Below are 24,400 nucleotides of genomic sequence, written 5' to 3'. Positions count from 1 at the left end.
CAAGTAGTTTAAAAGCTTACAATGAAAAATGCTTTTCAATGCTTTTTAACTAAATAAACCGAAATGTCAATTTTTAGGCAGATTTGACTTTACAAAATCATATGAACTCCTTTAAAAGTCAATATGCTGCATTAATAAATTAACATCTCGATTTATTTAATTGCATAATGATTTCCTTATCGAAAAAAAAATAACGCTAAACCTAACGCTTTTACATACTTAAAGCTACTTTAGACTTGCTGCAAGCTTGGTTACGAAATAGATTTTCATCATTCATATCTAGACAGTTTGTCAAACTCTACTGCATTTCGCATCTTTTACATTTTTTTCTGTAATAGTTGAGAACCTGCACTTCATTATTTAGCTGTCATGCACAAAATCGCCTATAGACCGTCATCATATTCATACAGTTTATAAAGCGTCCCCTGATGGAGTAACATCTCTCTCTTTGTTTCGCAGACCACAACTCTAATTGGTCTGCTGAAAACCGCACGTCTGCTGCGATTAGTGAGGGTTGCCCGTAAAATCGACCGCTACTCGGAGTACGGAGCCGCCGTGTTGCTTCTCCTTGTGGCTACCTTTGCGTTGGTTGCTCATTGGTTGGCCTGTATCTGGTACGCGATCGCCACTGCTGAGCGCCCTCTGCTGAATCCGAAGATCGGCTGGCTGGACTACTTAGCCAACACAACAGGGCAATTCTACAATAACAGCCATGGGGGTCCAAACATCAAGGAAAAGTATGTCACCGCCCTCTACTTCACGTTTTCCAGCCTCACCAGTGTCGGCTTTGGCAACGTGGCTCCCAATACGAACATGGAGAAGATATTCTCCATCCTTGTGATGCTAGCAGGATGTAAGTATATTTATCAAATACTTCACATTTTAAAACTGATTATAATGTCGTTAAAAAATGTTATGTCTCATAGAACATGGTATTCATTAAATGATTTTAATATGTTTAGTTTAAAATTGAAGCTTAATAGTTTAAGTGGGTTTGATAAACCTAAACGAGATTTGCTGTGGTTATATTGAAATATTCAGAATGTCGATTTCTAGTGAAACCATAACTGTGTCATTTTTAGGGAAATGCATTCCAATAAATTTTTTATTTCGTCAATGCAAATCTAGTTCAATCCCTACATTTCGTCTATTACTTTTCTCTTCCAGTAATTTTGGAAGAGAAAAGTAATAAATAATAAGAAAAGAAGACATTTCCTCCAGTCCTGTTTGTCTAATTCTTCATATTAGTCCAAGGAGTTATAAGTAACTTGTGATCATTAATAATAGTCAGTTGGCACAAAAGAGAAGGGCGCAAGACAATATGCATGGTCCATCCTCACACATTAGGTTAGGTTAGTTAGTTGACAAATTGGTTAGTCAGTTGACACAAAAGAGAAGTGCGCAAGACAATATGCATGGTCCACCCTCACACGTTAGTTAGTTGACACAGGTGACAATCATAGTCAGTTGACATCGATGAGACAAATTGAGATTGGACGAAATGTCCGACCGGACGAGTATTCCGTTGGACAAACTTATAAAAGGACAAAAAATCTTCGACTATCTGCCTTCAAGCTTTATTTTTGTTACCAATTTTTATAGAGGAAGGAAAAATTGTTTATCACAGTATCTAATAATGCCGGCATTTTACTTTCAGAGTGTTATCATAGTTTCAACAGGTCATTTTTAACAGTTGACACATTTAGTAAATTCACCCATTCCTTATTTTCAGATACGTAATTTGAAGTTCTAATTTCTGTTTCGTCTGGTAGCTTACTTGAGCAGCTACTGACTAGATATTCAAAGAGGTTATAAGTTTATATTTGTTTAGGCACCACGTGTCAGTCTGAGTACTCTTTTCATCTCTTCTCCCCCTCTATCAGAAGAGAGGAGATGAAAACCCCATGCGAAGAGACTTATAAAACAGTTTGTAGTTCAATAACTTATGGTACTGTTAGATGGATGCATTTAGGTTGTAGATATTTTCATCCCCGATGCAGTACCGTCATCCTATTTATTAGAAGCCAGAAGTGATTTGAAAAATTCCCATGTTTGGTCTCTGGATGAGGGTTTCCCGATTGTCTAATTGTTAAGCCACCAAAGATATTACTTTACTAATGTTGCACAATTTTTCATGAGTGTGATGCACATAAAAATAAATAAGGATTGCAGTAGAATTTTTTTTGTTAGAGCACTTAAATTTTTAATAACGAAAAGACTTTAAGTGCTTTAATAAAAAATTATTTTCTGCATTATTCATTCAAAGCTTTTTTGACTGTTTTTTCATAGAAGACGCGTGTCTGTCCAAACCCACTGACATTCAATTTGATTTGGAAAAATATGTTTGATTTCTCACATATGAATAGTCAAATTGTGAGAATGCCTGCGACTACTTCATACATCTGCTTGTTGATTTAAAAATGCAACATAATCTAAATATGTACATCGACTATATGTAGATATACATTTTGTTTGGAGATAAAAGTGTTAAATACAAAACCATGCATATTTATCTAGCATACGAATATCCCAGTCAGTGTATATGTTACCGCTAAAGATCGAAAGCCGTTAATGTGCACATTACCTAGCTAATCTGCAGATTAACTGATTTGGTCCGTTAACGTGCGGAATCGAGAGTTTTCCGCATTTTACCTAGGTAATGTGCACATTAACGGCTTCGGTATCGTTAAAGTTCAAAAGTTTGTTTCTCTCATTTCCTTTCCCTACTCCTTCTCCCCTCTCCCTCCACTTTTAGTTTGGTTTCGCCAGTGTCAAATGTTTTGCAAATTCATTTCCTTAATTGTAATAATATTTTAAACCGTTTGATTCTTTGTATTATAGTTTGTTAATTGATTGATGATTGATTCTATCAACTAATTTGTTGATTGTTTGATTGTATTAACTTGATTCTTTAGATATCGAAAAATAAATAAATAACATTATGTTAATTTAAGCGTACGGAAACGTTGCTGTTGTTCCAGCAAAGATCTTATTTTCACTTTAACGAGTGCCTAGTAGGTAATTTGCAGATTACCTAGGTAATTTGAGAAATGAAACAATTTTCGGCACTTTAACGGATCACCCTAATTAATCTGCACAATACCTAGATAATCTTTAGAATAACTGATTTCTGTACTTTAGCCGTAACATATCAATATATATATCAATCATATGCACTATAAATAGCGAATATAAATAGATCGAATAGTGTGTCACAAACCATCAGTATTTGCATTCTGTAGAGATTTTATTCAATTTGATAAAAACTAAAATTAATTTTAATATGCATGATAATTTCCTCTCCCTCTTCGGAACCGTTATAGTCCCGACAATCATAAAATTGCTTAATCCGTTTCACTAATACCTAAAAATCAACTCGTATTTTAAAAAATAAATTAAAAATGCATTTGCTAAATTTTGACCATGGAAACCAGATTTTTACATAGATTAATATTTTAAGTGGGTTTAAAATATTTTCAAACGAGTCCTTTTTACAGCATTTAAATTAGTTTTCAGAGTATCCAAAATGTGCAATTGGATCGGGTTTGCTTAAGGTAGTTCACAAATACGTAACCCCGTTCTACATTGCATGCCTTCTATTATACTCATTTAAGTCATCAAGTGTTTTCACCGTATTTAATGTTAAATCGCTCCTTTACATCCAACCTGTTCTCATCCACACACATTTATCAGCCTATTTTAGTCTATTTCGATTTTCCTGAAAGAACTATTCTTGGTAGCTGAGCCTGTGATAACGATGGCATGTGAATGGAAAGACCTCGGTTCGAATCCCTTTCAGAACATGAAGAACTTTATAAGGGCTTTTCAGCTGAATATGAGCTAGTTACTCTAATATAAAGGTTGCAGGGATTATTCTCCCTGAAACGTTGATTTTTGATCCCACAAAGCAAGCAATCTGCTTAAACAAACGCAGTTACGAGACATAATATACTGGCTTCATAGCCTTTGCTGCTTCAGCGGTAACTCCTACAAGTCCAACCTAGCCTACGAGTTAATTGCTTATTCAGCTTTGACGAGTAATTTATATAGACCAGTTCCTCTTTTAATTGTTCATTGCATAATTTAGTTGTAACGTTACATAGTTGGATGACCTCAATATGCATCTGCTTTTCTGTTAATAATATTGTGGGAATGTGTAGAAACACATTCACACAGTATTCAAAACTATCCTGTTTTGAACCTCACACACACTGACTTTTCAAAGTTATTATATCTGCTTTAATAAATTATTCTTGTTCACAAATATATATTTGTAAATCACAGTTATTTGCGTTTCGTATCTCTGATACAGTGTTTAGTTGTTTAGTTCAAAATGATTCAATAATAAAAAGTACCACTGTATTTCATTGACTTATTTCATTTTGTCACGTTGAAGAGTGAATGTGTGTGTGTGTGTACAGCACGCACGCACACACACACTTAAACCAAAATCGTAATGCCATTAAGCAATTCAGTTTTGTGCCGTGGAGTCAAGACATTCGACAGTAAATCAACGATATGATAATCCAAATGATAGTATTGTGATGTATGAGGGAGAAAGATGGACTTTGAATGTAAGGTAGAAGAGTCGTATAAGAGGTGTGGAAATGGATGCCTTACGACAAAGTATATGTACATCTCTCCTTAAAAGAGAACGAGACCTCTATGAAGAGATTGAATTTGCAACAAAATGTGATCGGCATGTTCAACGGATGGCCAATGAGAAATGGACCAAAAGAGTGATGAATTAGTCACCACCAGGAAGATGGAATAGAGAAGAGCCTCGACTTACGTGGAGAGGACGATTTGTGGAGGCGATGAGAGACAGTTAGTTGCAAGATAGTTCCTGGGATGACCGTTCACCATGGAGAACTGGATTACAACCACCGCGCAGTGAAAACACCCTTTAAAAGTAGATGTAAGTAATAATACCTGCATTTCCTTTCTTATTTTGAAATTGTCCAATTTAATTTCTAATTTGCGCACTGTAGAACTTCCTATTGTTTCCCTGAAATTCTTAGATCTTTCATTGCATACACAGCCAGATGATGTCATACAGAGATGGCAAGGATTTTCGCTCACAGAACAGACGAAGCGAGAAGAACACATCAAACTCACAGGCATAATACAATGATCCACAGCCTTAGATGCCTCTAGCGTAATTTAAAACATCCCGACCAAACTTCTTCAACTTCACTCATCTCAATTTAAAGTTTCCCCAGAACTGTAGTTACTTGCTAATGCTTAGATTATCGGCAAATCTTGTGCTATTTATGGAAAATCGTATTCTTTCAGTGCAGTTTAGATATCTCCATTTCGATTTATCTTTTGATGAAACAAATGTCAAAATTGTTAATATCCAGAGAACGTTGAAGTTACTAATAATTTTTATCGTAAACTTTACTTTTATATAGCAGCTTCACATTGCCTTGGAAAATAGTTCTGTACAGATATCGATTAGGAGTAATTTGCTATCGCTACAGCGCATTTTATTCATAGCTTATGTGTCATCTACTAGGTAGCTTATTGTAATACACTCAGCTTTGCATTAGGAACACCTACCTAATAACGCATTGGCTCACTTCTCTGTGCAATCGCGACTCGCAGACACCTAAAAAGAGATTCCATAAGGTGTCAAATATCTTCCACGCGTAACTCGACCCATGTCCACTGCAGCAACTCCGTCAGTTTACACTCATTCCGTGTAAGAGGATCAACAGTTCTCACACACCGTTCTAGCATATCCCACACATGTTCAATCGAGTTAGTCAGAGGAGTTTGGGGGCCAAGGCAATGTGCCGAATTCGTTCTCGTGTTTCTCCAACCACTCAGTAATTGTACGAGCCCGATGACAAGGTGCGTTGTCCTGTTGAAAGATGACATTGTGGTCGGGGTGGACCTCCTGCAGATATGGAGCTGCTCGGCTAACAGTCCATGTAGCGTTCACTATTCAGTGTTTGTGAGATGATAACCAACGGACCTAGGATGTACCAGGAAAAAGCTCCCCAGACCATAAATCCACCTCCACCGCCCTATTGAACCTCAACTGTGCAATCAGAGATAGGGCTTCATACTGTCTCCTCCAAATGTGAATTCGGCCATCAGCATGGTGCTACAAAAATTGGACTCATCACTCCAGATGACCTTCGTCCATCTGTCGTGGGTCCCATTGCCGACATTTCTTGGCCCATGCGAGTCGTTGTTTGTGATGCCTGGCCATTATCATGGATACCCTTGTTGGTCTCCGGCTGGGGAACCCCAGGCGAAGTAAGGTACGGCGCATGTGGAAATGGGTCGAAATGCCTCGCTGTTGTACTGGTAGGCGAGCTGTGTTAGTGTTGCACATAGTTGCTGAGATACCAGTCGTGACACCAAGCGTTCACCTCTAGGATCAACCACGCGTGGCTGACTAATGTGAGCCCTTCTACTGGATGTCTGTTCTTGGTTAATCCAGTTCCGGTTCACCCTTGATACAATAGTACAGGAACAACGAACAAGTGCGCCTGCTTTCGGGATACTGGCACCTGCCTTTCGGGCCCCAACTATCTGCCTGCGATAAAATTGGCTTAAGTCGCCACGTTTCCCCATTACGCAAACGTTTACTGATTATGTACAGAGGATAGGTGTGCCCATTTATAGTAGTCGCACGTGACGTTTTTATCACGTGGTATTTCGTTATCGCGTCGAATATGTAAATTGAGATGGGTGCTCCTAATACAAAGATAACTTAGTATATAAATATAAATTTCAATAAGAGTGTTAATGAGAAATTATAACAGTTCACCCTTCTAACTCACAATCAGTTATGCCATTTCATTTTATTTTCATCTGAACAATTCTTGGAACAACTAAGAATGTGGGGAGCACACTTGAACAAACATATAAAAGACAAAATTCTGGTGTGTGTTGATAGGTGGGTGGCGATTCATAGAATTCGATTTTATGTAATTCACTGTGAAGATTAATGTCCGGTCACTAATTAAGGGACGTTATTTCCAAAAGTAAAAGAGCACTTCCTGAATAGATATAGTTAAAAAGATTAGCTTTCAGATCACAGAGTTTAAAAGTGATCCATCATTTCTCAGAGTATGAATTAATTTTACCAATTAAAGATTGTTGAAGAGTGTAAGATGTTTAATATTTGCAAAGTAAAGAAAATTACTATTCTAACCACAATTGGTCCACATACATAGAAAATTCAGCACAGTATCGACTGTTCTGAGAAGAAACGCTTACATTTAGGTGGTGGATCAGTGTTCTTAATATTTTTGATTTTAATCCAAATAATGAAGCCAGTAATTTCTAATATATGGTTTGTGTGAAAATAGTTACATCTGCGTTCAAGCGATGACTTGGAATTTTGTTTAAAACGATAAATTAAGGAAATACATCGGGTGGTTGGCTTATATTCTGAGCTTCAGCATTCAGTAAATCCTATACTTTGTCAAAGACATTGTCATTCTAAGTTAGCAGGCAGAGAAGAGAGATAATGCCGACTTATTGGGATATTCACGCTCAACAATTTCGAATATTCCGATAACAATTCAGAAAAAAATCTGCGAGATGTAGGTATATATTTAAATTTTTTGCTGATTATGAATAATTAGGCACTGCTCATTAGGAAGGATTTCATCATTTATATATTATATTTCAATAAATTTTCATACTTATTTATAATATTCTAGAACTATTCCCCTCCGATTTACTAACTTATTGCAGTTCGTTGATGAAAACGAACAACCATCTCATGTAGATAAGTTGCTTAATGTCTTAATATTTTACCGTTTTCCTCACTTAAATATTGCAGGATTTTCCTTCCTGCAATATATGTAAACTGGTCAGAGAACACTTTTATTCTGCTTTGGCGTAATCTAAACAAACCAATTCTTCAGATATGCATTCAGTGATTCAAAGTTACATAGCCTTACTTAATTCTTAGCATACCATTGCAGCTATGTCTTCCTTTGGCTGGTGTGACCTCGATTCCATTCCTGTCGCCCTACAAGAGAAAGCTGTGTAAGCCGGCAGCATTTTTCCTCAGGAAATCTCGAGTTTATCCCGCAAGTATATAGCGAGCACACGCAGTTTAGAAGGGGGTAAAAAACTACTTTCACGAAGTAATAAGTTTCTTGTTATAAAGATGGCGCTGTATCTTCCATTTGTAATAATTAACAAATTATTAATTATAAAGTTTAAGTTTCTAAATAAATAAAATACAATTCTGTATAAGAGTGAAAAATCAGGCATAAGTTTAGAAAAGGGCTGTTTTGAGGTGAGTAATAATATTAAGTTGATTGCTGTTTATAGTGAAGCACTACGTTTAGTTTGCTCTGAAATACACTCCGTATCACACTTCCATGCGTGTATGAGTAGTATTCTTGTATGGCTTAAAGCAGGGATGCACAAACTTGTTAAGGCCGAGGGCCGCATAGTTCCGCTGTTACGGGAGGGCTGCCAAAAAAAAAACTTGAAAGTTATCTACCATATATTGTTTATTTTATTTATACCTATCATAATTGTTACAAAAAAGGTAATAAAAAGTAATTGAATTTAATTTGATGCGTGACATTGCATTGATTTGACAATTGTTTTGATATTTGGTTCGAGTTGTGTAGTAGCCAACGCAAAATTGATTCTAAATTTTCATCAGTCAAGTTCCTATTTTTCGATTTGTAAATATTCATGACTAAAAAAGTTTGTTCCCAAATATATGTTGAACCAAAGAGGCTTGCACATTTTAATGCATTATCTAGCAACCATTCATGATTGTTTTTATCGACAGAAGTTTAATAAATTGCCTTCGTTAAATTTATTTCGCAAGCTCTCGTCGTTTTGAATGTCGATGAGTTCAAGCTGTGCTGATTCGGGTGCATTTTCGAGCAAAATGGCAAAAGTATTGCTAAATAAATCAGGCAACGGTTTCACTTTTTTAAAATCAGAAAACCGATCCTTGAAGGCTGATATCAAGTTATCAATCTTTTCAACATACACAGTTTTGAAGTTGACATTAAATTTTTCAGAAACTTTCTTATAATTAGGAAAATGGATGTAATTCCCTGACTTCAGTTGGATTTGAAATAGATTTAACTTGCACTGAAAAGACAAACTGTGGCCGTAAAGTTGAGTACCCAATTGATCTTTGCCCTGAAGTCGCGTTTAACGTATGTAAACGATTAGTAATGTCAACCAGAAAGGCTAAGTCACATAACCAATCCGGATTTTTTGTCAGGGACGGTTTTTTTTTCAGTCATGAAGATTTTAATTTCATCAATTAAATTTAGGAACCGTTTCAATTTGTCCACGACTTAGCCACCTCACTTCTGTGTAAAAAATTAAGTCACCATATTCACTTTCAATGTCTTCAAGAAACTTTTTAAATTGTCGGTGATTAAGGCCACGGGATTTTATAAAATTAATTGTTGAAACCACAACTTTCATGACATGTTCAAATCCAAGTTCCTTAGGGCACAAGCTCTCCTGGTGGATTATACAGTGGAATTGTATCAACTCATCGTCGTGCCGTTCCAAATGCTGTTTCAATAATGTTACCATTCCAGAATTAGCTCCTATCATGGAAGGAGCTCCGTCAGTCATGATACCTGATAATTTTGTCAGATCTAAATCAATTTTGGAACACTGTTCCAAAAGCCCAGTGAACATGTCATTACCTTTCGTTTGATCTGACAATGAACTCATTCCAATCAGCTCCTCACTTACCTCAAACTCTTGAGTTATTCCACGTGCAAATATTAACAACTTGGCTGTGGAAGTAATGTCAGTTGATTCATCAATAGCTAATGAAAAATAGGCAAATTTCTTTGAATAAGATGTTAATTGGTCCTTTACATTTTCCGACATTGCAGTAATTCTTCTTTGCACAGTCATCCTGTTTAACTGAATTTTCTCAACATTTTTCGGCTGATTCAGGACAACTTTTTAGCAGCTATCTCAAGGCAATCTTTAACGAAATCTCTCTGTAAATGGACGGTACCTTTTTTGCTATAAGGCGAGATGTTTCAAAACTTATTTCTGTTGCGATTTCCGAATGTTGAATAGGTTTTGTAAACATCACTTGCTGACCTGTCAATTCTCGTTTCAAAAATGAAATCTTTTGTTTACGTAGTTCTTCGGGTAGATTTGAAAATGTAGAATGCAGACTTTCATAGTGCCTCCCTATATTGTATTCTTTTGGTATGGCTACAGCACTTTTGCAAATTAAGCACACGATATTATTAAACGACTGCACAAAACCATATTTTTCGGTCCAGCTATCCTGAAACTGCCGTTTTTCATCCTGTAGTTTGCGTTTCCTACTTGGCCCTTCTTTATCCATTGTAGAATTTATTTTTTACCGTTTCATTTCCTAGGGGTGATAATTAATTGTAGCAACAGCACCTACGAAAACAAAATACTCATATGACAAATAGACGAATTATAAAATTTGTTAACATTATTACTAATCGATTATCGTAAGTAGACAAGCAATCGTGACGTCACAGCTACTTTGCTTTGCGCATGTACCATTTTTAAAAATTACCTATCGTGTAACTTGTTAAAGTTAAAATAATACACGGTGAGGCGGGTCGCCAGCAAATCAACGGAGGGCCGCGGTCTGTGCCTCCCTAGCTTAAAGGTTATTGCTAAAGCCATACCCTTTAAAGATCGTTTTCCTGCATTACCTCGTTGTAGGATAGTGATGCGTGTTTAAATTAGTAATATTTTTATAATCAGTAAAACTATAAAATATTGAGTTCTCCACTATGTATTGTTGCTTAATACAGCTATAAGTCAGAAAAGGTTTAAAGATTTTAACGCATTATTATTCTAGGTTAAAAAGGGTTAGATAATCCGGACTTGAAGTGGTATAATATTAATAACGTAATAGCATTATTAAAAAATAAAATTATGCTGAGTTCAAAAGCATCAATCTTGTCCGTATCTTGTATAGACAACGATGGAAAATTACCTACCATTATTCTTGTACCATGAAGAGCTCATCACATTCCTTCTCTAATCTTTAACCAGAAAGACAAAAAACATCTTCAATCGTCTGGATTGCAATATCTCTCTTGATTCATATGGTATTCTTCAATTGTACTCAGCTATACACTCCCCAATATATATATATATATATATATATATATATATATATATATATATATATATATATACATCTTACTCGTATATCGATTATTCAAGCAGTCGTACTTGTCTAGCATGTGCCTAGTTACATCATGGAAGAAAGCATAATTAGTCCATAATTAAAAATGGTAATAAGTCTCATCAGACTATAATAGATGTGGATTTTGGAACGTTTCAGCTAAAATTAATGATTATTGAACATTTTAAATACAGTGTACAACGCTGTGGAGTATCCTAAGAGGACTATAAAATAAATAAATAAATAAATAAATAAAATAAGGTAAAATAAATGTCATAATAATAATAAACATGATGCCTCGCTTGCCAGGAGTGACGATTCTGATCCATGACCGAAAAATCCATGATGCATACATTTCAAAAATAAAAATAAAAATCAAAGAAATAGGATTATATTCCTTAGCTTTGCAAATCCAATTTTTATGTTTTGTCTTTTATTGGCAGATGTGCCCAATAAAAACCATTGCATAATACATTACCGTATAAGAGTCTGCCATTGGATGGAAATGACTGACTAGATTGAGAAGATTGAGTTTCCTAGAAGGGTAAGATAATTTTCCTTTCGTTAACTTTGCATTCGTAGTCCAATGGCAGGGACGAAACAATATGGCCCTTCGGTGGTGGAGGACCTGTATTCGAATGTGTCTAGGACGGAGGAACATGAATAAGGAGTTTTTAAACAGCTACTGGTCTCAAAGTGAGGTGGAGGAGATGTTCCCTCTAGGAAACGAAGATATTTCATCCCGCAAGGTTTCAGACTGGCTAGAGAAAGCATACAATTAACAGGCAATACACTGGCATATTTTTTTTAAATGATTAAGTTTTTTTCAGACGTTCTTTTCAAAGTTCTGAGTTTAATAATGAACCATAATGGGTCTGTATATTGTAATTACATATTACATCTTGTATTGCATTTGTACCATGTGTTAATTCTAGTAAAATGAAATTAATAATATTTCACTGTATTTAATAATTTTATGCAATGAAATAGAAAGAATGAGAGAATTAATCGACTAGATCGCATACCACTTTTGTCATCGCTTTCCCTTGACATTTTTATCTATACAGAACTGCTTTAGTCATCTTGGTCAACTGTGATTCGATCAACCTCTCCGTATTGCATTCTTCAATCTAAAAGCTTACCTGTATACCATCTTTGGCTAATTTTGCGATTCGCTTTACTGCTTCGTAGATAGCAGCCAATCCCTTGAAGGAATAAACTGCCTGCATCTAATGTTTCTGCCAACATTAATTTCTAGTAGTAGGTTTTACTTACTCGTCCTAAGTTTCCTTGGTATTGTTAACAGCGTCTGCATTGTCATAATGTCAACATCTTTCGCTTTACTCTCTGTAGTCAAGGTGATATGCATGCTAATACTTTTCTGTATCCAAATCGTAAGATGATTCTTAATCTTTCTGAGCGTGGATTGCGGCAATATGAAAGAAAGTTTATGCCTGAGGGTGTACCAGAAAGAAAATTTTCCTCATACTCTTTCTGTATTTTTCTTAAGAATTTTTCTGTTACTGGCTTCATTATTAATGCTCACTTTTTAGTCAGTTGATTTCCTTTGACTGGACATTTGAAAATGTTCCGCATTAGCATGCTCCACAAAAGTGTAAAAATTAACAATTTCAGAAAGAAATCATCCAATACAATAAAAAGGTCGGTTTTGCAATTGCATTCTTGTGTACTTTTGGTCCATAATTATCATAACAATTGAACATATCTGTTTCAGCATATGTGCTGTAGACATTTTTATTATCATTTGTAAAATAAATCTTGAATCCTCTAGAATCATAATTTTTATATACTTTTTATTCTAAAATGGTAGGATTTAATCCAGATTGTAGTCCTGCTATGCTTCATTATTATATGCTTACTGAAGGAGAACAACATGAATCTGATGGATGAAAACCATTATTAATGGTTAACATACAACCATTATTAGATGGTTGTATGTTAAGGAAGAAAATGGCACTCGCCTTCGGAAAGAACTACTTTGTCTCACTGTTCAAACGCGAATGGCCCCAGTGTTCCTCTATCCACAAAACTATCTGAAAAATTAAATATGAATAAACAGATCACTAAACGCCAAAACGTTTTGTAAAAAAAAATTATTCGAAAATTGTTTTTGTTTATTTTATCTGAAAACATATTTCCTTCCGTATGATCACCATCGGCGTCGTCGCACAACAACTTCGCTTTTTCTTTTCTTTATTTTTTTATTGCCAAGCTGTCAATGATCATTGCTGCTCTCCAAAGGTGATTTTTTTCAGAGCCATTTCAATGATTCATCTCATGAACTTTCTTTATATGGACATCAGAGACATTCCAAATCGATTAATCCATTAGAATTATTTCTGACTACTGGCAACATGTTTTGTAGTTCTGAATTAAAGATAAATTATCCAGTGTCATACAAAGTCTGGATTTTTTCGTCGCTCAAAACAGGTAAATCGGGTACGTAGTTAACAAATATAACATGCTGCGTTAGTTATTTTTGCTGTAAATTTTCTCCTTTTTGTTCCTAGTTTGGCATTTAACGCGATAAAATACCGTCAACTTTTCAAATGACTGAACGTTTGCTTTTTTTACATGTTTAACGTGTTCTTCGTTAAGTGTCGTATATCAAATACATGAATTGTAAAATGTTCTGAAGTATTTGAAATTTCATTATCTCGTCAAGTTAATACAAGCTGAATCCATATCAAATACTTAGTAAAGAAGGAAATATCAGCCTGTCATCTGTGAGTTATTACATGGCATACATACTTGCTGTACAGTTGTATTTCTTTTTAACGATTCCTTCCCTAAATGAGTTCTTTTGTGAAGAATCGATGAATGCATAACGAACACATTCGTTATCTAGCCTCTAAAGAAAGTTCGGCTCTAGCGCGTATTTCAACTACTGAACGCTCACGAACAACGTGATGGAATGATGAACACAGTATAAGTTATTTTCTATAAGATGTACGTTTTATGCTTTGGGCTGCATAGTTATCATTGGTTTCTCTTTAACATGGACAGCAAAAATGTGTGATAAAGATTTGAAAATATCTGTAGTGTGCCTTTTTACTTTTTTCTTCTTCTTTAGAGCTGTAATAAGTGTGTTCTTTGTGCTGTATTATTATGCAAATATTCGTACCTCTTCCACAATATATACTTTTCTGGCATTTTGCCCAGAACCCTCGAAAAATAGCTCTGTAGTCACAGGTTCAAATTATATAAAAAGAAGTTAGACGCAAGTTTCTGGGGGAGGAAAATTAACAGTTTAATTTCAAAATTGGTCATTTGCACTGGAATAGTTAGTATTTGTATTAATTAATTGATTGGACATTGCACGGATTATTGAATGCATTGACTGTCATCTCGTTCTAATATACGCAGAATGGAACATAAGCTATTATCATATTAGGGTATGAGGAAATAGTATGTGGTAAACTAAAGGTGTTTATGAATGTCTTCAGATGATATATCGTTATGATTTTCATCTCCTGGTGTGAATCATCACCCAGGTTTCCTGCTAATAGAACATTTAATCAATGTACATTCGTCATAGGAATATTGAGAATGGAGTATTTGAATGTAAGCATATAGTGAAATGGAAAAAAAATGCAGTTGTATATTAAAGATATTTTTGAAGATCTTGGTAATCAATGGTTTTCATCTCTCGGTGTGAGATCGCCATGCTCCATATTGAAGGTCTGAGTAGCTGGAAAAGAGTTCCAGGTTATTTAACCTCTTCACTAACACCCACCGTATTAAATGTGCTGTAGATTTACATTTCGTTTTCATTTTCATTTATATATATATATATATATATATATATATATATATATAGTCAGTCACCATATATTTTATCATTTATTGGCTTTCAAAGGCAATTTCTGAAATGGGAATTCCTCTCTAGGTATAATAAAAATGTACAGAAGTGATGAGTAAGTGATAGCACGAGGGACGGGGCACAAAATGAAAATACCTGCCAATGCTCGTCAATTTTCTTACTCACAGAGGAGTGTTTAAACCCTTCCTCATTATCACTAAATTTTTCAATAACCTGATTTGAGCTTGCCTATTTAGTACTATTCTGCTTAGGTAATGTTTATTATAATCAATTTACATTTAGAAAAATGAAAATATGTGTAATTCGGTACCATCTCTGTTTACAAACACATTTTTTATGTTTTAATATTTGAATTTTTTTGCAGAAAGATAGCTCAAATTTCTAATTTTTTTATCTTCTTCTCACAAGGGCTTTGTCTATTCTAGCTTCATTGATCTTTTCATCGTGCAATTGTTGACCGCCACCCTTGTGGAGTCATTTGTATTTCCATTTCTCAGTATATTTCTTGATCGTAAACTCATAAAACTATCTTTAATATCTTTATTTTTATATAACTTAATTGTGTGTGTACTATAACTTTCTTAAATTCATTTATGCTGCCTATATTTTTATTTTAATCTTTTTGAAAATAGTTTTAATTTCAAAAGTGAGTGAGAATGGTCATCACTATATAAAGTTTAAGCTGCTTTGGCGAATCTTTTTTTATTATTATTTAAGTTTTTTAATAGTTCGGCAGATTTTTCGGAAATTTATTTTGCCATCTTGATCAGTTATTTTATTATGCAACCTCAATAATAAAATTGTCACTCCTTCTATTATTTAATCTTATATGACTTTTTTTTCCAAACATTTTCCTTTATTTTGCTTAAATCTATTTTACATACTGTAAAATGAAATATGAATCAGATGTACCTATGTTAATAAAATATTTACTCTTAATTGGATAGTACCGTCTCTCATAGTATTTAAGAATTTCTGAAAATTATATTTACACTTTAGCTATAGGGCAGTTAATAATCTTGAAATAGTTTCTGCAGTAGTATTATCATCAGAAACTGAACTCACCACCACTTAGCTGAAAAACAAGGAGTTAGTGTTGTGTCGCATTACGCTCCCGTTACTAGAAACCAAGCAAGCAATTAGGATAATAACCATTACGAATAATATATATACGATTGATTTGATTGGATCCAAAAAAATTTATTTTAAAAAACTTACATGACATGGAGAAATGGCACGTCACTGGAAAGAGAACTTAGACTTTGATGCGCTGTTAGAATTTGAGGAATTTATTTTATTTATACCGTTTGTTTTTCTTCTTGGATAGTGACTGAAGTTGCATGTCAGTTCCTTGGGTATATGGAAAAAACAGCTCTTTTTTTCATTTGATGGTGTTTCTATCTGCTATTTTATTCCTTCTCTTCACTGAAAAAAATTGGGGCAGTTAACTTTCATCTACGAATTAAAATTCAAGAATATGATGGATTATTTCAGGACACCAACTACATGTACAAAATAAACAAATATATTTAAAAAATTAAGCCAGCCTGTGTAGCATTGAAGAAACGGTTTTGTAGGTAGTCCATAAATGAAATCCCAAAGGTCGAACTCGGTCTGGTTAGTGGTCCTTCCCATATACCCATTATACCGGCCCCAAACGTTGTATGATTTGCATTATGGTATAATAAGATAATTGAAGTCATCAACCTCTATATACAAGTAGCCTAGTCGTGAAGATACTTCACGCCCATACTTTGTTTGCTTATACTTGAATGAAAGATTAAACAAGAAAAGAATATAACTTCTTGGAAAGTTTAATTTAGCCTTTTATGTGAATTTCACTAATGGAAAATTGCAAATCTTTCTTTGGCAGACTCTAGCACAACATTCTAGAAAGAACGGTTTAGTAAGAATATGAAAGAAAAAACTTTCAGTTATCCTCTCCCATCTACCATCCTTCATCGACACATTTATATGGTAACAGAATTCACAGGCATAGTTTTATGCCCATGATTTATGAATTCAAAATTTCAGAATGTGTGTGTGGATGATTCTATCTTGATTTGATGCACGTTTTCAGACACACACACACACACACACACACACACACACACACACACACACACACACACACACACACACACACACACACACACACACACACACACACACACACACACAGTGATAGTTTTCATTGGACGTTGCAATCTTTAGAAGCTTATCGACCATTTCCAATCTTCGATGATTTGCATAATTTTTCATAATAATTCCAGATAGTTGAGTAACAGAATACTTTTGACATATATAAAAATAAAAACTTTCAGTACTTTAGTGATCATTTGAACAGTCGTCAATGAACATCATCTTAACACTCTCTGGAATTATTCCATATAGTGATATTTTCTACCTCCATCTACTCAAAAACTCGGGATTATCAGACATTGACTAAAGTTTTCATAAAATATAATGCCATTTACAGTATTCTTCAAAAGTAAAAAAAGAAACGTTTTGCGCCTTTTCAAATTCATTATCTTCTTCGGATGTGGTAACTCCTCAAAGGAGACGAAGTCATTCACATCCAAACATGAAAATATATCTGCAAACAAAAATTATACATATCTAAAATACCTAATGAGTTTTCAGCGTCCACTGAATATCTTGTAATTCTTTCTCATTTAGAAATATGATTTAATGTCAACATTTAGATTTACTATTTATATTTTCACTAATAATTGTAACTTGACTTATGATGAATATAGCCTTAAGTAACCTTGAAGGATACTTCTTTTTTTTTTACAGCCCTAATGTATGCTAGCATCTTTGGAAACGTTTCAGCAATCATTCAGAGGCTTTATTCAGGAACAGCAAGGTATCATACTCAGCTTCTTAGGGTCAAAGAGTTCATCCGATTTCATCAAATTCCAAACCCTCTGAGGCAAAGGCTTGAAGAGTACTTCCAGCATGCCTGGACCTATACTAATGGAATTGATATGAATATGGTATGTGAATTATATAATCCAAAAAAGTGACTAATGGTAATGATACAATTCGCATTCTAAGTATTCATATTGTGAATATACACGGATATACCAGCATTACCCATGTGAATGGGTAATGCGGGTATATTTCCAGGTTTTCACTCCTGGAAACTGAAGTTTTTAATGATGCAACTCAAAACCGTTGGCCGTAGAATTTACAATATTTTAGATAATGTGTAGATATTAGGATTTAGCGCCACAAGATGGCGGAAGTTATTCGTCGTAATTTCTCCTCGTCAAGGCTTGAATAAATGATAGCCTCGAGCTCTGGAGTCTGGCTTCATAAAGGTAGATAGGGATAAAGTTTTCTCTCTAGCAGATATTCGTCAGCTATGGGACAATATTTGATCCCACTGAGAGACAAAGTAATTCCACTACTCTTGGTACGCTTCCAGACTGTTCCTGTAAAGAAATCTGGAGTTATGTTTGTTGCAGTTGATTCTTAGAACTGTTTTCTGACTTCAATCTACAAGTGTACATATACTGAAAATCTGTTTCTCGATTCCTCTTTAAATGAAATTTTTTACATGCCCTACGAGGTTTCTGAAACAAAATTAAAATAAATCCCACGAAAGACATAGAATTAAGATCTTGCAGGTGTGTATGTGTTATTCTCACTTCTGCATAGTATAAATAAAAGGACACAGTGTTTCTAGTTTTCTGAAGATTGTTATGGAACAACCCCAGATAGACAACCATATTGTGTATCTAGGGAGCGCTTCCGTATCAGACTCGCTAGGACAATGCAGCTATATCCTTCAATTGAAAAGATCTGGATTTGGATCCCATCTTGGACGTGAGGAATATTCATAACTGCTTCTCAGCTGAAAATGAATTGTCCCTCTCATAAGGAGGTAGCAAAGTTTTTCATTTCGTAAAACAGGCACATCATCTGGAGAATACCCTCAATTATCAGACATAATATACTCTCCTTACATGTCTTAGTTGTTTTCTTCATAATCTTGGGCTGGTATTTAGAAGTCCTAAAACGCTGGTGAATCCAAGTCACTTCATACAAGAACCCTTCATGCAAGACTAGTTGGCAAAACAATTTAAAGAGATTTATCTCTTTAAACTATTTTGCCAACTAGTCTTCCATGAAGGGTTTCGAAACACATAACGATCTTAATATTTGTTCACTTGCTACTTTTGTCCCTTTCTAATTTTTAGCTCTTGCTTTACTTGAACGAAAGCTGACTATTTAATTTCTTCTTATGCTCATTTAGTCTCTCTCCATTCCGTAAGAATCTGTTTTCTTAGGTACAACTTCAACCATTATGTAAAAGATTTTAAGGTTTCTGCCTGCATGATATTTAAATGAATGTTGGATTAAACTCTTTAGAGAAGTTCCATAACTGCTGGGGGTCTGCATCTTTTTATAATCGATTAATTTGTAATTTTCATAAAGGCAAAGCATGATACCAGAATATATACGTGTATATCAGTGAGTAATAAGTTGATTTTGATAAATGTGTGTAATTTAATACTTGAATTGTTGCTGTGCTGAAGCCTTAGTTCATCATTTCTTGTAACTGTATTCATTTCGTTGGTTTAGGTGCTCAAAGGATTTCCGGAGTGTCTTCAGGCGGATATATGTCTGCACCTCAACCGAACTCTCCTGACAAATTGTCCTGCCTTTAAAGGTGCCAGTCCTGGTTGTCTGAGGGCGCTTTCTATGAAGTTCAAGACTACTCATGCGCCACCTGGAGATACTCTAGTCCATCGAGGAGATGTGCTCACGGCCTTGTATTTTATCTCCCGAGGGACTATTGAGATTTTAAAAGAAGATATAGTAATGGCATTATTAGGTGAGTTTATTTTCCATATTGACATTACATTTTAATGTCTGTTCTTTTTTAAGAGAGGTTTCACCAGAGGTCAGCTTACACGAACCATCGTTACGTTCCAGATTTGAATTGAAGTCCGAAAATGTACACTGCATTTTTACGATAAGATTTCGGTTATCATATAACATTTCTGCATTATCAATGAATTGTAGTTGCCTGATCTATTTCAGGTTGCATTAATTATTTTTGTTGACACTGTTCTGCATGACCAATAACGTAGTTCCAAGTATATATTCCCCATTCCTCTTGTACGGTTAGCTAGACGGAACAGATATGCCTAGGAAGATAATATAGATGCTCGAAAACATGCATCGAATGCTGCATGGAAATTATCTGCATCGATCATAAAAGAGGTACGTTTTTGACTTGCTACGGTAGATAGTTATTTGTTGTCATCTGTAACGCAATTACGTATCTGCGTATCGTTGGGGAAATTTTACCACTACTATGGTTCAGTTGAAGCCAAAATTTAAATTTACATGAAACACGTAAATAATTTAATTATCAAAGTTTATTAAATTGTCTCCAGTCAGAGTCATTGCTGTGCATTATTTCAAAATGCGTTGTCCCTTTTTCTTGTTCGCTGCAAATAACTTGTTTAACTCTCTCTCTCTCTCTCTAAAAAAAAAAAAAAAAAAAAAAAAGACAAATAACACAAATTTTTATTATAGATTTTAAGTAACAAATTCCATTAAATTTCGTTCAGTATAAAGATGTTCCAATTTATCATTTCAAAAGGTTTCAAATTTGAGCAGAAATTTAATTTGCTTTATAAATTTCTGTAAACCTTCCAATAAGAAATTTCTCTAGCCCGAGTGAAGTTTTTAATACGCATAGACAGCTAAATGGTCGAAATGAACCTAATATGTTTTGTAAAATACTTAAGCATATGCCTATAGAGCTACTCACCTATTATACACGTCATAATTTTCAAATATACTTATGAATTCACCGAAATCCGGAAAAACAATACATTTTAGCCACGGTGTATATCTCTTTTTGCTGTAAATCCTTTCAACTTATTAATCTTTCACAAAACATAAATAGCGAATTCAAAACGGCAAAGATAATATACACAGCTACATTTGTCTTAGTTTTCCACACTCTCTTTCTGATTGGTTGTTACAACGCGAAATGATATCAGTGCAGAGTAGCGATACCCCATCCTCGTATTAAAATAATGCTGTCCATGGCTGCTTCGAAAATTTTGCGATTATCTCCGCTCCGCGCCAGGCGATGCTCATAGTGTTCTAAATCAGTGCATCGGTGAATGAATTATGTTAAACAATTGTATCACACCAGAAGAAGAACATAATACGTGATCTGCTGAGATATTGACCTGTTACCAAGAGTGAATTGCTTGGCGCAGTCTTGTAGCCGATAAAATAATGCCAGGAATAATGAGGGCCTCAACGCGATTGAGAAAGCACGATATTGCGTTACAAATTTACGTTTAAATTTAAAGATTTCTTGTGGTATGTTGATAGAAAATTAAGCATTTTTTGTGCTGGGAACGCCTACATTGGTCTCCACTTCGTTACCACAAATATCGTTGCCATGCTTTATTGGATACAATGCTACCTGTGTTGTTCTGCCGTTTAGAAATTTCTTCTTAAACATTACTTTCCGTCTGCTTATCTAGCGCTCTATAGTTCTTCTCTGCTGTTACATTAAAGAAAACCTGTTGGGGGGGGGGGGGGGGGGGGTAATAAACTCAGTTATTCAACCTAGTTCGTAATTTTTCTATTCCTTTATGATTCAAATCATATACTACAAAAATGTTCTGTGCAGAACTTTTTTTATAGTTAATATGTAGTTAATATTATTTCTGCGAAATACCCCCTTTTTGGTAACGTTGTTATAATTTGATTGAAGTAAAGAAAGTGAATGAAGCAGAACAGTTCAGTTCGGTGAATCTATGGTCCGATATAAATATGACCAATTTTGCACGCATTTCAGTAAGATAAAATGGAAACTGTGGTAGAATTATAGATGCCCTTTCGGTCGAATTTAAAAAGAGAACATTCTAGCTAAGTTAAAAAAAGCTAATTAAAGTTATTTTCGGTTAAATTATATTTTATTTCATATGGTTTTCGTAAACAGTTGCTGAATTTGTATTGATATTTAAACAGATTTTATTATATTGCAGTTTCAAATTAAATAATATATGCAGATATTGAAATAGTTTTCATATATTATTTAGTCTCAGGATACCATTTATGGTATGTACTACCTTTTTCGTTTCAGGGAAAGACGATATATTTGGTGAAAATCCATGCATCTACCCAACGGTGGGAAAGTCCAATAGCAATGTGCGTGCCTTGACCTACTGTGACCTTCATAAAATTCTCAGAGAAGATGTTCTAGATGTCTTAGATATGTACCCCGAGTTCTTTGAGCCTTTCTCCAATAATATAGAAATCACTTTTAATCTTAGAGACGTAAGTTTATTTTTCATTTATTTCATTAAACAGAGAATTATCTATCATGCAGTCTAATAAATGCATTTTTGAAGTGAGTCTATGAATACAGTGTCATAAAATTAGATGCAACAACGTCGTCTCATTTTAAATGTTGAATTTGTATGTGATGTAATATCTAACAACGACTTTCAGGTCAGTAAATAAAAGAAAACATGAAACAACAGTAAAAATATTTTACGGCAATTATAATGTTAAATTACAGATAATTTTGGGTTGTATATCACAAAACCATCTTCATTGCAGAAGAATAAACAATGGGACATTTAAATACAATAAATTAAAACTAGCTGTAAACAATGGTAACCTTATCACTATTACACTGTCAGGATCCTTAAGAAAAAATTATGAAAATACGGTTGCTAACAGCATTTTGCCAAATTTTGGGCATTGACAGTCCATCGCTGAGGTTAAGTTTGGGACAATGTAGAAGAAACTCAACTTTCAATCTCTCTCGTTGAAAGAATGTTCGGATTAATAGATGTTACTACTTAGCATCTTATCCCCATGCTCTGAAGGGCCGAACCGGTAACTTTTAATCAGTTTGATACAAGACTGGTGTTTTGAAATACGTTTTAAAAGTGAAGAGCTCATTTGTCCAAAATAGGATAAGTTGCATTTATGGAATTTGATAGACTCCAGGTGACAATACTGGTTTCAAGAAGGGAAAGCTACTGTACATCAGTTTCTTTGTTTGGCGCAGATCATCGAGATTTCCTTTTGTGATGTACTTCATAAACTACTTAAAAGCTTTTGACTATGCTCAGTATGTTACGTTGTTGGAGGTAATTAATGAAAGTAATGGACTTTCCTCGACACATTGTTATGGTAATAGCTAACTTGCACAACGAGCAAGAAGCTACTGCAAAAACTGGTGTAGAATTAACTGTTCAATTCGAATAAGTAAGGAGACCCACTTTCCCCCTTATCTGTGCTGAAGACATCATGCATATAGCATTAGACGAGCTGAAGACTGGATTAGGTGGCGAAGGATTCAGCAATTTGAAATACGCTGATGATGCGATACTCCTAAGTAATGACAGGAAAGAATGAATCCTTGACAGTTTTAATGAGATCAACGAGAACTTACACTCATCTTTGGTATGACTGTGGTTATGTTTCTTGAAGCAAATACCTGGCATGGCTGTGATTATGGTTCTTGAAGAGAAAAATAGAGAAAGTGTTAGAGAAACAAGTGTATTTGAAAGAAGAAATAATTCAGCGAGTCAGCAAATTTGAGTATCTAGGATCCATCATTAATATGAAGAATTGCTGTTCAGAAGGTATCAAAAGAATATTAGAAATGGCTAGGATGAGGATCAATTAAAGTCTGAAAGGAAAGATCCGTTTTGAATACTCGCAGATCTACGGGAAGCCGACGATGTGATACAGCATACCTTCGGCAAGTTTTAAGGATCTTCTCGAGTCGTAACATTTTTGACGCTAATTCATTAAGAATATCCTCGTCGTTTATTTTATTGAGTTAGTCTGTTTCACATAACATTAATAAGAACAATTCAAAATGTGACTATGTAAGACAATTTCTGATTCTGTTTAGAATGTAGTTTAGTTTGGAGAAAACCTTTCACAGAATACCTAGGTTGATTGATAAAGTTACTTTATATTTATAGGCTAAAATACTCCATAATACCGATTTCTGCAAATTAAATGTAGTTACAATCTGGTGGGCAGCATGATATAGGATTTTTAAGGGATTTAGAATTTTCAATAGCAGTGACAGTTTCGCCGCAGTTATCATTACTGCCAGTGTCAATATTTACATACAGTACGCAGTAAGAGTTGAAATGAATTGAATATGCTCCATTTTCTTGCAAAATCCATCAGCCCTTCTTGTGATATTTCTTGTGATGTAGTAGCTAATTTTTTAAATCGCTCGCTTACTTTTAAAAGACCATTTTTTCAGAGATGATTTTGAATATTATGAAAGTTCTTAGGATCCGCATATAAAACTTCTTCCTGAAGATTACGGCATTTTAAATACCTTTCATTAAAACAGCGATTCATGTTTC

At 34.6% G+C, this 24,400-nt stretch overlaps 1 protein-coding gene across 4 annotated transcripts in view; it reads left to right on the top strand.

The window, feature by feature from the left end:
- The window catches only part of LOC150105668 (voltage-gated inwardly rectifying potassium channel KCNH6-like), a 373,820-nt gene that overhangs the window by 266,472 nt on the left and 82,948 nt on the right, over window positions 1–24,400 (top strand). For all 4 annotated transcript variants that reach the window (XM_090394297.1, XM_090394298.1, XM_090394296.1 and 1 more), the window contains 4 exons: window positions 460–853; window positions 17,805–18,004; window positions 19,599–19,851; window positions 22,138–22,331. In XM_090394297.1, the coding sequence (XP_090250423.1) occupies window positions 460–853; window positions 17,805–18,004; window positions 19,599–19,851; window positions 22,138–22,331 (1,041 nt within the window). The remainder of the gene's footprint in view (window positions 1–459; window positions 854–17,804; window positions 18,005–19,598; window positions 19,852–22,137; window positions 22,332–24,400) is intronic.

This window comes from Typopeltis vanoorti, chromosome 6 (genome assembly GCF_054136105.1).
Source record: "Typopeltis vanoorti isolate ZY-2024b chromosome 6, IOZ_Tvanoo_1.0, whole genome shotgun sequence".
NCBI lineage: Eukaryota > Metazoa > Arthropoda > Arachnida > Uropygi > Thelyphonidae > Typopeltis > Typopeltis vanoorti.
This window is presented reverse-complemented; position numbering and strand designations above follow the sequence as displayed.